Source organism: Lepisosteus platostomus, chromosome 12 (genome assembly GCF_059453375.1).
Source record: "Lepisosteus platostomus isolate fLepPlt1 chromosome 12, fLepPlt1.hap1, whole genome shotgun sequence".
NCBI classification, from domain to species: Eukaryota; Metazoa; Chordata; class Actinopteri; order Semionotiformes; family Lepisosteidae; genus Lepisosteus; species Lepisosteus platostomus.
In genome coordinates, this window is record NC_142622.1 from 2,722,911 (window position 1) to 2,738,327 (window position 15,417).

At 37.7% G+C, this 15,417-nt stretch overlaps 1 protein-coding gene and 1 long non-coding RNA gene across 6 annotated transcripts in view; one reads left to right on the plus strand and one right to left on the minus strand.

Annotated features, from left to right (window-relative positions):
• The window catches only part of LOC148650858 (uncharacterized), a 28,806-nt gene extending 21,587 nt beyond the window's left edge, over nt 1–7,219 (minus strand). Inside the window, exons 1-2 of one of the 4 annotated variants that reach the window (XR_015925589.1) lie at nt 6,975–7,215; nt 395–471 (exon numbers count right to left, since the gene is read on the minus strand). This is a non-coding gene — a long non-coding RNA (uncharacterized LOC148650858). Of the gene's footprint in view, nt 1–394; nt 477–6,974 lie in introns of all 4 variants that reach the window. The other 3 variants (XR_015925588.1, XR_015925591.1, XR_015925590.1) reach the window with 3 other exon arrangements.
• Nucleotides 1–13,222, plus strand: part of crppa (CDP-L-ribitol pyrophosphorylase A) — a 53,666-nt gene extending 40,444 nt beyond the window's left edge. For both annotated transcript variants that reach the window (XM_088600445.1, XM_088600444.1), the window contains one exon: nt 12,847–13,222. Coding sequence is in view for 1 of the 2 variants with exons in the window: in XM_088600444.1 (XP_088456570.1) it covers nt 12,847–12,951 (105 nt within the window). In the remaining variant the exon portion in view is untranslated. The remainder of the gene's footprint in view (nt 1–12,846) is intronic.
• Nucleotides 13,223–15,417: the final 2,195 nt, after the last annotated feature.

Sequence of the window (15,417 nt, forward strand, 5' to 3'; positions counted from 1 at the left end):
CTGATGTGTCAGACATCTCCTAACTACCTTAAATGGCCAGATTATCTGAGATAAGCATGTGCATTTCACCTCAGTCTGGTTTCACACAGTTTTGAATATGCAACACTTGAGGTAGAATGATGGACTGTAATAGAAATTTTGAGTGCACTAAACATGTATATTAGTAATTAATGTTTTCCTCCAGGACAAAGCTATGTTGCAGAATACTACACTAATCTGTTAGTGAAATAAGAAATGTTGGATATAAATCCATGCACTATGGTATTTTTGTATTCCTTGTTTGCTACAATATGTACAATTTTGAAATACTTTTGAGTGAAAGTAATTGGATTAAACAAAACGGACATCAGCATAATCCCACTTACTGTATATAAAATGGTAAATTCATATTTACCAAGAATAAGTAGTCATGTACTTCCTGTTGTTCCATTTTGTGTACTCAGACTGAAGCATCACGAGTGGACTAGTCAGCTGTACTGTGGAAAACAGAGAAAAATTCTTCCTGTTTCAGGATGCATGTTTCAGAAACTAAAACTCAGTTAAAAAGTTGAAAATTAGGAAATGCATGTAATGTACAGTATGTATCATAAAACATGCTTTGAGGTTTTACATTTCTCATAAAGCTCAAATCAAATTACTTTGTCATAAATTATGCTAATATACAAATCACATTGTGCATAGTGCTTGTGTTCAATCGTTACTAACATTCAATCTGGGTAAACTGTTGCCATATAAATATAATTTATTAGGCCTTACAAAGGTATACAGACATTGTTGTATAGTTTTCACATGTTGTCGTTTTAAAGCTTGCACTGTAGTTGTGACACTTTGAGTAAGTAATTAAAATTTTGTTTGTTATATACATTTCATGCCTCACACATTAAATGCAGAAAATAAAAGTAAAACATTAAATACATAATACACAATACAATAATACTTTATTGTGTGATTTCTAAGGAGCTGCTGTTTTACACTCACAGAGACTTACAACAACATACAACAGTACAAATAAACATTATATTACAAATACAGTATATAACATTACATAAAAGATATTAACCCATACACAGTCATTACGCAAAAGCAAGAATGGAAAAGTCCTGATTGTGTACTGGTGCAGCAGAGTGGCAGGAAGGAAACCATTACCCTGAAAAAAAAGCGTCTCGGTTCCCGAATGGAGTTTGCAACAAAGCATTTCAGTGATACTGCAAACGTGGCGATACTTGTTTTGTGGTCAGACGAGACAAATTGGACCTTTTTGGATTGAATGCAAAATGGTACATCTAGTACACACAGCATACCCAATAGCCCAGTCAATCCTATCCATACTGTCTGTCAAGCATGATTGCAGAATAATTTTTGTGGGGCTGCTTCTCATCAGCGGCTAAGAAACCAGTGAAGATTGAGGATATATTACCATTACCATAAGGTAGAACACGTGTACTGTATGCAGTCTCACCAACAAGAATGCATAGCAAGTATAAACACATCTTATCTTAAATAATCTTATTTATTTAGGCAAAAATCCAGTTTATAGTTGCACTTGTTTTGAAGTCTTTTGAAGGAGAAACTTTGCCTGCAGCAGATCCTAGAGCAGATTCCTGTTTGTTTATGTTGTATAATTTGCATTTTAAAAAGGAGGAAAAATACTGTAACATCTAAAATAATCTGAAAACCATGTTTTAGCATTATGTGAAATCTTATTAATAGTGACATTTTCCTGACAAACAAGAATTGCCAACATTTTGTTGTTATTGTCGATCAAAAATGACTAAATAATTGACTGTGTAGAAAAAAAGTTTAGTTTGATATATGAGTATATATGGGAACAAAGATTAAATAATAGACAAATAGTCAATCATGGCACTATCCTGGGTACGAGCAGTTTCTAGGAGTTAATGAAATGCCCATACCAGTCAGGAAATATAGAACAGGTTCACTAACTAATATTCTGTGAACAATTTGGTGGTTGATAAATAGTAGTTTACAAGACAGAGAGAGAAAAGGATTGAATACAAAATTAGAATACTAAACAAGCTGACATTTACAGAGCTTTACACTTAAAATTCTGCCTTCTAAACTCAGTTACTCACATTGACAAACTGTAATGCATAAATACAAATCTTCATGTGGAAAAGAAAGATATTTTTAGTGATTAAAATATGCTCTATAGCCTTGGCCACATTCTAAACAGTCGAAACATTGTGCTTCTTTTCTTCTCTTTTCAGCTTGGAATAAACCTTTACTTGTTCTTTTGCAGCCTACGCATGCTGACGCAGCTCCCTGTTTGAACTAATAAGAATACATCTCCTTTCCCTATCTTTAAGCTGACCTCCTTTAGTACCAAATACCTAATAAAGAGATTTTTGGTTCTCAGTGAGAAATCTAAGTAGTGAAGACTATCAGTGGTGTCAGATACTCCCTCCGGCTCTATATCGGATCGTGGTGATGTTCCAGTGATACTGGTCTCGGATGCAGCCCGCATTTGAAGTCCGGTGTCGGCCAAACAAGCGACTGTAGGTTGGCCTGCAAAGTCCCAGGCTTGTCAAACTCCTGGGGCCTCCTTTCAGTTTGGAATGGTTTATGATGGGATGAGCCCAAGCTGGGAGGCCACAGTAAGCATTTTACCCCTCTGTCTAGCAATTCGAAAACCACCTGAGCCATGAGGGTGAGTAAAAATAATCAGCCTGCACATCCTTATCTGATACATAGCAGAATGATGGAGGAATATGTCCATTTCACATGATCTCAAGGCCAATTCATTCTTATTTTACATACATTTAAGCCAAGTAGGATCATCAGAATGACACGGGTAACTTTGACCAGTGAATAGGAGTGTAAATGTATTTAAAAAAAAACACCTTTCAGAGTTACAGCCTTTTTTTCAGAGAAACCAATTTCCTATGAATTTACGGGATATGAATACTCATTAACACTTGACTGCTGCATGCTTCAGTCCAGTTGAGGCTTCATTGAATATTCAGGTTAGTCAGTGAAATGCCAACATTTTCAGTAATTGAGTATTTGGGATTTTACTTTTTCTCTTGGCTTAAAATAAGTTAATAATGTTTCGCTGGAATACTGAACCTTATCTTGCTAGTACAGCCTGTAAATTTCCATTGTGATAGTGCATAACAAAGATTCTATTGATGCGGCTCGTGAGGAAACAAAAAAGAATAAAACATAGTAACATTAGATGCAATATTTGATTACATAATTGATAAAATAAACATTTGAAGCTTAATGGGTACACCGCGTTTAGCCAAGCCCTTGTTTTTATATCTTCCTTCTCATTATTTTTTTAAGTGGCCTTGTCTTGTTTGTGTTGGTTTAGCCTGGAGCAGTGCAGTCAGTTTTTTACAAGCTACCCACTTCCACTGCATTGTGTCTACGTCTCCTTTCAGGGAGCTCAGCGAGGTCTGCAGTTCAGTCTAAAAGGAAGACGGTTTGATTGCAGAGTGTTATTGCAGGTGTAGCGCAGTGAAGGATTCAAGTCTAATCTTCAGGCAAGGAGAGGTTTTGTGTTGTGACTTTTCACAAGGGCGCTGCACTGTTTGTATTCTGTGCCCTGTGGGCCGAGCAGTGGAGATCCCTCAATCAATACTAATCATTAACCAAAGAAATTTAAGACATGAAAGTCAAAATATATATTTGCATTTTCTTCTTAGACAGCAGTCCTCAGTGCAGTGACCTGTTGAATAGTAGCCCGGTTGACGTTATTCAGATGATTGCAGTGCTTTCTTCAGGACTTGCAAATTAATAGAAGAAGGATATTTTGCTTAGAACCTCCAGCCTGGGTGTTGTGATACATATTTTGTGGGTTCAGTGTCTCTTTTTACGCTGTTAAAATGGCACTTGTGCTGTACTCTCGGACAGACGTGGTATTTTTGTGGTGAGAGTTTCCATCTTGACCATTTATTTTTCACTGAGAATGTTGATCTTTTTGTGTCACGTGAATGGGTAAGAGATTGCACCTTCGGTCAGACATCCCAGAACACCAGTTGTAAGTCAGATGTTGCTGATTGAGCTACTTTAAGAGCGTTTGAAAGGTTACAAACAAGTTGAGAGTGTTGGCCCATTGTCCTGTTTGGTGCGTACTGTAGTACTCTTTTAATCCAAGGATCTCATCCAGCAATTTCTTGAAAGTAACCAGGGCATCAGTTTCAGCAACATGCCTGGGCAATGCCCAATGTGTCTTCTAGGAACACACCCGTTCTAAACTGAGCAGCGGTTTCTGTTATTTTGTCTCTAGTATAACAGTTAATTAATGATTTGTGTGTATGGCATTAACGTCTGAAAAGGTTCTTGTGAATGTATATATATAGTAGATATATTTCTACTTTTTAAAGTATGTTTTGTATATATTTCATTTATGAGTGGAAATTTCAGAATAAGAGCATGTTCTTAGACCTTCTTACAGATCAAGCTGCCTCTTGAGTTATCTCCAAAATATATTGCTCAAGATGGCTAGTCCTGGAGTAAAATCTAATCTGCTTTACAAGGTTGACCATATTTATCTGAATTTCTATTATTTTCTAATTTAATCTAATCTAATTATTTCTGTTTATTATGTTATGTCGTAATGAAATACAAATGTCATACTTGCAATCCTGTATGCGTCTTATTTGAAAAATGTAGTTTGACTATGGAGTATGGATGGACCTTTTTCTCTGTACTGCGTTTATGTGAAGTTATATTCACTAGAAGAAGCAGAAAAATTACAACAAATTGGAAGGAATTACATGAAATGCTCTGGGATATTGATGGGTACAGTATATCATTGTACCTGTTGATAGAAGCTTGAAGTTTGCACAGAAACGTATTTTAGTGTTCTATTTTTAGTCACTCTGAACAGTACTTACCTATCTTCAAAGCACTTTTTCCTTATAGTTTTGCTATCTTTGTAGGTTTTCTTGTTTTATATGTCATTTTTCCACTGAGCAGCATCCTTAAAACAGCAGAGTTCTAAAATCCAGCCAATACCATTCTTCTTAATCATTTATACTGGACGGCTGTAATTCAGATTGCTCTGTAGTTCATTCACCTATGCCTGGGGGTAATTATTCATCTAAATTAAAGAAATAATCTATGCATCTTTTTGTGCAAAACCTGCACAATGTTTATGTTGAGTTGTGAATGTTTTGGGGGTAATCAGTAGGATCTTGTTTAGTTTTGTATATGCTGTTAGTAATTTAAATCAGATTTCCACTGAGACATTTATGATAGGAGACAAAGCAATTAACATGTTGCTTGCTTTTTATGGTGGTGCATCTCAATAAAAACATGTCAACAGTTTGAAATAGCTGCTGACTTTCAATGAAAAGCAGACCTTCCATATCTTTGCCAAAAACTGACAGATATAAGCAGTTAAATCATTAATTGTATCCATCGGTTGATTTTTCTGATTAAAACAACATTTCAGTGTTTCACTGAAGAGAGATTGTTATGGCTAATCATATACTGTATGAGTTTTACTTGTTTTTCAGCCTTAAAGAACACAATTACTTTTATATGAATTGTATTCCAGGTTAAGTTTTAAGAATTAATACTCTTTATGTTGTAGTCACTGACATTTTTGTTGGTCTATTCCATTGCTTTGTTTATATACAGTATAATACTATGACAGAAATAATGGATGATGAATTTTGAATTTGATAAATCTTTTGTTTCATACCCTCCCTATTCTGACAGATTAATTGTTTAATAAGACTGGCTTACTGCCGTCTCCCATTTACTTATACTGTAGGTAGAGTTGCAAGAAATTCAGTTCCTGGAGAGCCTTGTGTCTTCTGACTTTCAACCTGAGTAGTCGATTAAACTATTAACCTCATTAATTTCTAAATTAGACAGCTACAGTGTAGGATTTTTCCTAAGATCTTTTACAGTTGACATTACACAAGACATTTATTGCATTAATTGCATTAAAGTTACAATCACATGTAAACCACCTCAGGATCTTATTATAAGTTATATGCAGCTAATAAAATAATTAGATTAAATGTGAAACAGAGACCTAGAGTGAAACAAAAACTAGAAAACTCCAGGCTCTCCAGGAATTGCGTTTGAGACCACTGCGGTAGACAGAATTATTGATCATTTGACCTCCACAGTGCCTTATGGGACAGTTAGCACACTAATTGGAGGCAGAAAGAATATCTTCGAACTTGCAGGTAGACAGGATATCCAAGGAACTGCTGTTATAGGGGAAACTGTAGATATTCTGGCTAACTTGAGCCCCAGTTGTCTGCTGTTTTTTCAGGAACTCCAGTCAAACATCTAGGCTTTAGGGCTTAGTCTGTGAATAATGTTTGCCACTGTTGACAACAGTCATTAAAAAGGCAGGACAGATTTCAGAGCTGCTGCCCTGCTCTTGAAGTGTCTTCCAGCTCACCCTGTTCTGTGGTGCAGTCAGGGTGTCACAGGGGCTCAGGTCTTGTAATGACACAAGCCGCCAAACAGACACGGGCTCTACAGCTACGTCCAACTCCCTCCAAAGGAACGGCGACACCTACGAGCGGATCTCAGTTTTCTGTACCTTCACCCTGCTTCCTTAATGTGTCTGAAGAGACTGAAGTGTTCCTGCAGACACGAGATATAGTGGTCAACAGCAGCAAAAGCAGCCTTCATAGTGTAAGCAGTGCTGACTGAACCCCTGGGCTCCTCTGCTAAATTCGATTCAGACTGTGTGTGGCCTGTGTCATTTAATGACTGCAACAATGGCGAACAGTTTTCTTTGCCACAGAGTACTGAAGAAATGCCTCCTCAAGAACTCTCTTTTTTCTGCAGTACCAACTAACTATTCTCCATTCTAAAAATGCATTCAATAACCAAGAGAGATCCATTTTAATCTAGGGATTCTCTATACAGGAAGTCAAAGTTTCCTAAAAACAACAAAATGACCAGCTCTCTTAACAAGGTTCAAAACCTTAACTAGAATCTGGTCTTTATGGATGATCTGGACAAGAACATCTCACCTGGCATGCTTTCTTCTTTCTCCTTGTTTCTCTCTCTTCCTGTGTCCTGTCCATCTCTGCTCCTTCTCTTCTTCTCTCTTTGCGTCTTTCTTTTTCCTTTCTCTCTGTCCTCCTCCTTCTCTGTGTGCTTTCTGCTATTTTTACCCTCTCTTCCTTGACTATTGCTGACCTTTAATCGTTTACCCAGAGCTTAGTTAACCAAGGTAAACCAGACGATTCTTTTGATCAATGTGTCTCACACCCAGCACAACTAAGTAAACACCTTTGTTCCCTTCTTGCATTGAAGCTCCAGAGAAATGTTGACACTAGCCAGGTGTGAACCATTGTACCTAGATTCTTAAGACACCTCAATAGTCACACATACACATAGAGAAATAATTCACCAAGTCCTGTGTGACATCCTCTGAATGCTTGGGGTTATATTTTCTGATAAATCGGCATTAGCATGGAAGGGTGAAAATGCTGCCATAGTTTCTTGACTGTTCACAGATGTATTGGCCTACCACCCATCGCTGCGCACTAGTAATTAACAAAAAAGAACAGTGTCTAAAACGAGTTGTAAAGAAAACAGGAAACCTTTTTTTCTTTGATGTATGAAAAACCGGGGCCAAATATAAATAAAAAAAACATTTTGAAGAGAAGAAAAATGCCTAAATTACTCATTCTGGATTGTGTTCAAAGCAATCATATTTTATTTCAATTATAATTTAGTATTACTTTAATCAATAAATGGGTGGTGATGGTCTCTGCAGCTTTTTCACTAAAATGTTAGTATTAGCAGTGGAAAATGCTTATCATAGGACTGTGGAAACTGTTTTTTATTAGTTAGTGGTTATAGAACACTGGACCTACTTTTTTGTATTTTTGCAGTTATTTTAATTCTAATTAGATAGTTCTAATACTTGTAAATTCCAGCATCGAACACAAATCTGGTTTGACACTGTGTGGTGGCACAGCTCTTAAAGAAAGGAATGTTATTGTTATCTGTTTTTAATGTTTCTTTATGTTTGCAGTAGTATGCAGTGCTCAAAAATGTCATTGAAGTCTTGGACGGCAAAGAATGTTACCGAATATCCACAGTGTGAGGTCAATGGTGGAATTTCAGAAATTTCATGCAGCAAATGCAGATCCTTTTAAGCCACTTCGTGCGCCGATTCAAAGTCATCAGACCTCTGAATTTGTGGCGCAGATCAAATTTCCTGAAGATGTGCCACTTTGTGTTTCTACCCAGTGAACTCGTGCCGAAAACCAAGATCAAGCAAGCTCCTACACTTCTTCTCACTGGGTGGGTTATGTCCTCCCTGAGCTTGCCTTAGGGAGGTGTGCTGCCCCAATCAAAGTACCCTGAGGCTTGAGGGGTTTACACTTACACCAGAGCAACACAGGGACCTTGGCCTGTCCTGGACCTTTGTAGGGTGTTTACTTACTGTGGTATGTGTGGTGCAACATAAATGTTTCAACCAGCTTTTAGGTTTCTGGTTGAGGTTTTAGGTTTCGGTTTTAGGTTTTAAATTTCTGCTAGTTCAGCAGACGTGTGTAGGGGTGATTCGCCGAACAGGAAGAATGGAAAGTGGTGTTGAATGATGAATTCCTGTTATAATATTTGTGGTAACATTCAACAGGGTATCTATCTGGGTAATGATCTTGACCCACATAGTACTCTGCTACAGAATTTGATGGCAGGAGAAACCCATGTTGACCCAGTGAGCTTATCTAGTAGGAGGTTTGTAGATTTGAACTTTACTCCTGCTTTCACTGTGATATTCCTGTCTAGAGTCACTTCCAGATTTTATGGGGGGTGGATAGTGTTTTGGCTGGGCTTAGTTTGAGCCTCCATGTGCTATGGTAATCTGCCTACATTGTTAGATTTTCATTCCAGGATTTCTCCAAAGTACCAAAAGAAGGAGCTTTGTTAGCAAAAGAAGTGGCATTGGCACACTGTAGATAAAGTTACCAGGTATGGTTTTTGGTAAATCATTTGAATGTATGTTCAACAGAGTTGGGGCAAGCACTGAACCCTGCTGGATCTATGATCCCTTTTCCTCCATGCACTTCTTCCCTTCCAAAGGTGGTCTATTTAGTCGTCTGCCATGAAGAAGTGTTTAAATATCTATATATGTTCCTGTGGCATGCCAGTGTGCCATGCTGTGTCACGGGCCCTAAGGTCCAGTAGCACTGTGCCCGTCTTTAGGTTTTTCTGACAAAATATTTTTCATTGTCAGTGGAGAGAAACCAGTTTGGTGGAGACTAAGGATTTTCTCTGCTTCTGCTGTTAAAGATTTTATAACACACTGACAGTAGGGAGATTGGTCGGTAGTTGTCAGTGTGAAGTGTTTTCCAGATTGTGATATAGTAATGAATTTTGCAATTTATTTCTTTGGGAGAAATTTTGTTGATGATTCTATTGTAGAGCAGGTCATAAACACAGAGGCCAAGAAATTTCAGCAATTCAGGGGCAGTGTAATCCTACCCTGCAGCTTTGTCACATTTCAGGTCAATTCAATTTTTTTCCAGTTTTGTGACCATTGATGGAAGACGTTGTCTTCTATATGTTGTTTGCAATGTTGTCTCATTTCACAATTGATGGCTTCTTCTATATCAAGGTCACCAAATGGATCACACTCCTACCATACTCCTTCAGTAGTGCCGCACTCACAGCATCAAGATGTGGGATGCAGGAGGGCATGTAGCTCCAAGTAATTGCTTAGCAAGCTGTTTTGTAAATGGCAGCACAGGTGGCTTTGTATGCCACAGTTACAGATTTGTTTGGATTGGTATGGTTATAATGCATTCCAGGATTCTCTCTATTTTGACCAGTGTACTTTAAAGACATTTCATCAAGGTGGACTAGGATGTGCTTTTCTTGGATTCACCGAGCCTATCCTGGAATTCAGTGTGTAAAGGTGGTCCTTGTCATACTGTAAGTAGCCATGCTATGCTTTGTTTTACAGTTATGGTGTTGATGAATCAAGGAATTCAACTAAAAATTCCCTGCATTTTTTGTCATTTTTCAAAAGCACCAAAAGCCAGTGCCTATGTGTGGATTATTTTGTTCTGGAAATGAAAAAAAAGTATTCTAACATTAAAAATCTTTCATGTGGACAGTGCCGTCACACATGACTTAGATTATAAACCATTATGCCCCAGCATCAAAGTTGAGTTCTTACTACCACACACTGTGTTGCTGATCCAATGCTAACAGTTTGCTAACTTTAAATGCATGATCAGTGTGTGGGGAAAAAATCTACCCTCAAACACTGAATGACTTGGTTTCGACAAGAACATAATTTAAAAGGGGTATGTTGACACTATCTTTTTTAAATGTTTTGTTTTGGTTAAAGGTTCATTAAATGTATATACTGTATATACTGTACTCATGTCTGAACTGTATGTTGGTAATGTATCTCAAGTTATTTACTTCTTCCTTGTGGATATTAATTTCCCTTTCTAAGTAATTTCCCTATATGTTGCATAACTTGTATGTTTAGGAAAGTAACCTGCATTTATAATGGGTCGTTCTGTAAAGCACTGGTTAGCTACAAATGAAACACACAGTCTTACTTGTGGTTCCTCACCTGACTCTATTCCATTAATTCTTATGGTTAAAGCCTCCTGCTTTAAGGCTTATGGGCCAAAGTTAACCATCTTATGGTCCTGAGCCCTCCATACAGTATGTATTTTGTTCATATGGGGAAACATATACATCATTTTATGTATATACAATACATAAACATTATGTCGCTATAAATCCTAACTTTCTGGTCCTTAACCCATACATATATCGGAGACCCCATGTAGAGAAAGAGGTTAAGAGCAGTGTTCTCATAACCAGTTTGTTAGAGAGGATAAAACAGTGATTGCTCTGACATTTGGGTGCCTGCGGGCTTGCAGTGACATCAGTGAGAGATGCACTGCTACAATACATCTGTCAGAGCACTGTGGAGTTGCATCATGATCAAATGGCGAGCAGCTCTGCAGTGTGTGGGAGAAGCAAGCTCAGATCTCTCGTTCTCTCCTGAGAGGGAGCAGCTGTCAAGAATTAAATCGCAATTCCAAAAGCAATTTTTAAATAAAAGTCTGTGCACAGGACAGAATCTGACAGGCATCTTAAAAATGTTCTGTTAAAATGGAGCTTTTTAAAATATTATTGTTCCTGTACCAAAGAAGGACAAAATAGCTTGTCTTAATGACTATAGACCAGCTTTTACTTCTGTCATAATGAAGACTTTCAAACAGGCTACTTCTTTATCTCAAAAATACACATCTCGGTTCTCTAAAATTTGCATACAGGACGAACAGGTACTGTTAACATGGGCTTTCACTACATTTTACAACAGCTAGAATCCTCAGGCACGTGTGAAAGAATTGATTTTAGCAATTTAGCGATTTCAGAACTCCTTTACTGTATATTTTTACAGTTGAACATTGCTTTTATCATCTTTTACCACCTGTTTCATAAACCATCAGAAAGGTGCTAACAGTCTATTAAAACCAGAACCACCCAGAATTTGAACAGTTCTTTCCCAGGGCTGCCTTTTTGCTAAACCAGAATTCCTAGTTACACAGTATGTGCGCTGTCTTGAAGACATCTATTGTCTTGTTTGTTTATGATACGTGTGGCATGTTTTTGCCGCACCAGGATAAGTTGTACATTAAGTGTACTTGGTGAATTTGATTCTGAGTCTGGATTGCTTGTGTTTTTGGGATAAAACTGTTGCATGTTTAATTATCTTGAATTTCCCATGTTCTGTACACAGGCCGATTGTTCAAAATAATATGATGTATTTTGAGAAGTTATTTTCCGTGCGAGTTGAAAGATGTATATTGTGTTTTCTCGGCAGATGGTTTTGTTTTTTCTGAATCTGTTAAGGTGAAGGGCAGAGAATACAACTCTATCAGTTTAAACTGGTTGGATTGTGTGACAGAACCACATGAGTACTCTTTGTGGATAAGATTAATAAGGCTGAATGTAGTTAATCAACTCATTAAGACAGCATCAAAAGCTTCCTGGAGTCTATTCACAAGATGTTTCTGGTTATTTGTGTGGTCCTTTCAGAGATCAGAACGTGTGGAAACAACAGTTTTATTGTTAGATGAAAACTTGGAAGAGCAGAAAGTCAGTCCAGTGAAGTGATGTAAATGTTTTTGAGTGATAGTGGACCCTCAACAAAGAAAACATCCTGAGGTTATAGAACATAGTCTAGCAGGAAGGAGTCAGGGTAGGATGCCCAAGTGTTCACAGTGTTTACTGGGCATGTTCTCCAGATGAAAACGTCCTGTAAAAATAGATTGTGGAAGGCGCTAGTGTGTAAATTGAGATGAAAACAAGTGGAGAAGAGCCTCTGAACCTACAGCAGAGAAACGTGAGTCATCAACACTATCCGCCCATAGCTTTAACTCGACAGAGGCACTTCAAAGCAAACTGTTGTAATTTCCTTCTTTTCAAATGTTCAGAAATGATTTTTTTCTGCTGTTGATTAGGTTTGCTATGAAATTTAATTGGATTCATGATAATCCCAGATATATAATTCTAAATACACCTTTCTTTGTCATATTGCTGTTATATAGGAAAACTGAATTATATAGATAAAACAATAGAATCAACTTTTGAAGGATCCTTTCTCATTTTTAAGTTTTAAAGTCAACAGGATACAGTCAGTTATTTAATTATGGTGCTGTATTAATACACAAACTTATTTTACAACCCTTACATTCGTTCTCATGAAGGTTTTCATCAAAGAAGTGTGCTTACAGCATGTCTTTTGAAAGTAAAGAAAGAGGAATCAGCGTGTTGCAGATGATAACAGAAAGGGCTTTCCTTTAACATTATAATCCAAATAATGATTTGGCGTTTGTTTCCTTTGTTTTCTAGGACAAACAAAAATGGAATGAAGCTCTGGAAAGTTTTTCTTGTGTTGCTGGCACCCTCATCAAGGACAGAAAAGCAGCCTTGACTGGACAGCTGTTTGTTGTATAAATGTGTGAGACACTCTTTTACGTTCGTGCTCAGATGTCTGTAGCTTTGGAAAAATCTTGACGCTCAGTGTTTTTCCTTAATTTTGTACTCCTCCGTGAGGGTCTGAGAACAGAACTCCTTTCCCCAGGGGAATGTGTGAGAACAGGAATGGGTGGGAATCTTTAGAAGTGGGTACTGTATAGAGAAAGCAGGCTCTATAGGGAACTTATATATAAGGAAAACCGCATGACAAGTGAATAAATCTCAACACGTGAAGAAGTGGTACGAGCAAGACAGTGTTCGATGTGTCTTCATTTCTCCAATGTCCTATGTTGTGCAAAGTTTTGGATCACCTGTGGCACAATGGCTTACAGATCTGTCAAATCACTTTTTAACTACAGACATTAGTTTTTACCTGTTACATCACATGAAACCGGACAAAAGGGAAGGGGTTGGTACTTATGGTACTCACACAAATTAAACCAGATAACCTTAAGTGGTTCAATTTTGAATTAGTATGACATACTAATGGTTATGTCAGTAGACTCCTGTCACATCTTTACATACATGGCCCTGCAAAAGTATTCACCCTGTTCCAGTGATGTCATTTTTTTAAAAACATTCCAAATGATGCATGCACATTTTTTAAAGTGAAAATGTTTCATCAAAACATAAATGCTTGAACTAAGCACTTATACAGGTGAAAGGAGATAAATGTCCTCAAACTAGAAAGAAAAAAATATTAACTTTAAAAATGTATTATACGTTAGATTATCAGCAATTCAAGAATAGGTGACATTATTAAAGGGGGGGGATGCTTTTGCAAGGCACTGTGCAGTATGTCAACATGTAAAATACATAGCCAAGTATGTCAAAGATCTGTTCCAACATGCGCAAACGCAGAGTGGAAGATAGACACACACTGGGAGTGATAACCCTACTCTTATGAACATGGGCCTCGCATCTGTAGTCAGTACCTTCTTTAAGCCATGGCACCTCGTACATGTGGGGGCGGAGCAGTGGCACTGTGGCTGGAAGGTTGCCGGTTCGTATCCCGCAGCCGGCAGAGGAATCCTACTCCGTTGGGCCCCTGAGCAAGGCCCATCACCCCAGCTGCTCCAGGGGCGCTGTATAAATGGCTGACCCTGCGCTCTGACCCCCAGCTTCTCTCCCTGTCTGTGTGTCTCATGGAGCGCAAGCTGGGGTATGCAAAAGACAAATTCCTAATGCAAGAAATTGTATATGGCTAATAAAGTGATCTTATCTTACAGCACAATATTCCCAGTCAATATAATCAGACCTCCATCCATTTCTTAACCACTTTATCCAATAAAGGATCGTGTGGGACCCTATCCTGGCAAGCAAAGAGCCCAAGGCAGGATACCCACTGGATGGGACGTCAGTCTATTGCAGGGCACACACAGACAGCCACACACACACTCACACCAAGGGCCAATTTTCCCAGAAGCCAATTAACCTACCAGGAGCGCCCGGAGCAAGGAACACAGGGAGAACAGGTCACCTCCAAGTGAACAGTTCATCCAGAGAAACATGTACTGTAGAACAGTGTTGAGCAAGACTGGTTTCTTCAATATATTTCTATCAACGTTTGGTTCTGATTAATTATTAGTGTTCTTTTCAGGTTCAAGCTTTCATAATTTATCATAATTATCTCAGTTATTCATTATTAGCACACCATCTACTACTTAGTTTTCCTAATACACAAACCTTTTAAAATTATACTGTATGTCTGTTTTCATCAACAAGTATAACAAATGAACTTCTCATAAATATACTGTGTCTGTCCAGATATGATCATGTAGTCACATTGGTTTGGTCCAATAACATTTGGCAGAACATCATAGCTGTTTAAGTGAAGCCTACAGTAGATGCAAGATAGGGAGGTACAAGTTTTGATTGGGAGAAAAATGTAAACTCACAAATTAAGTGTTCCTTAAAATATTGTGATTTCTCTTTAGTAGTTTCCTGAACATGAAGAATATTTCAAAGTCACTCAATCAGATGAAAAAAATGGTAATCTGATAGAGGCAAAATTATGATTAATAGGTGCTGTTATGCTGAAACAAAAATAAATCTCCTTTTTGTTAAATGTTTGCCAATTAAAATTCTAAAAGCAGTACAGATACTGTATATACAGACACAACCAATTTCTCTCTTGTCACTGGTGAACTAGGAAACAAAGGAATGTGATGTATAATGCATTTATAAGCAAACCATACATTCTGGTCAGTGCTGGTATCTATACTGTAGGCATCCATAGGTAATAAAAGGTCATGTCTGTACACAGATCTGTACACATCCACGTTCTGGTTCCAAAATTCAGACGGTTAATTTATTACTACAAAAAGGTAAAAGATGACTTGTAATGCTAATGTCCCTAGAAACATTTCTGCATGTAGAAAATGACATACTGGATCAGTTTGCGCCAGTGTTTATTTTGTGTGGCAGTGCATGAGCATGTGCGTT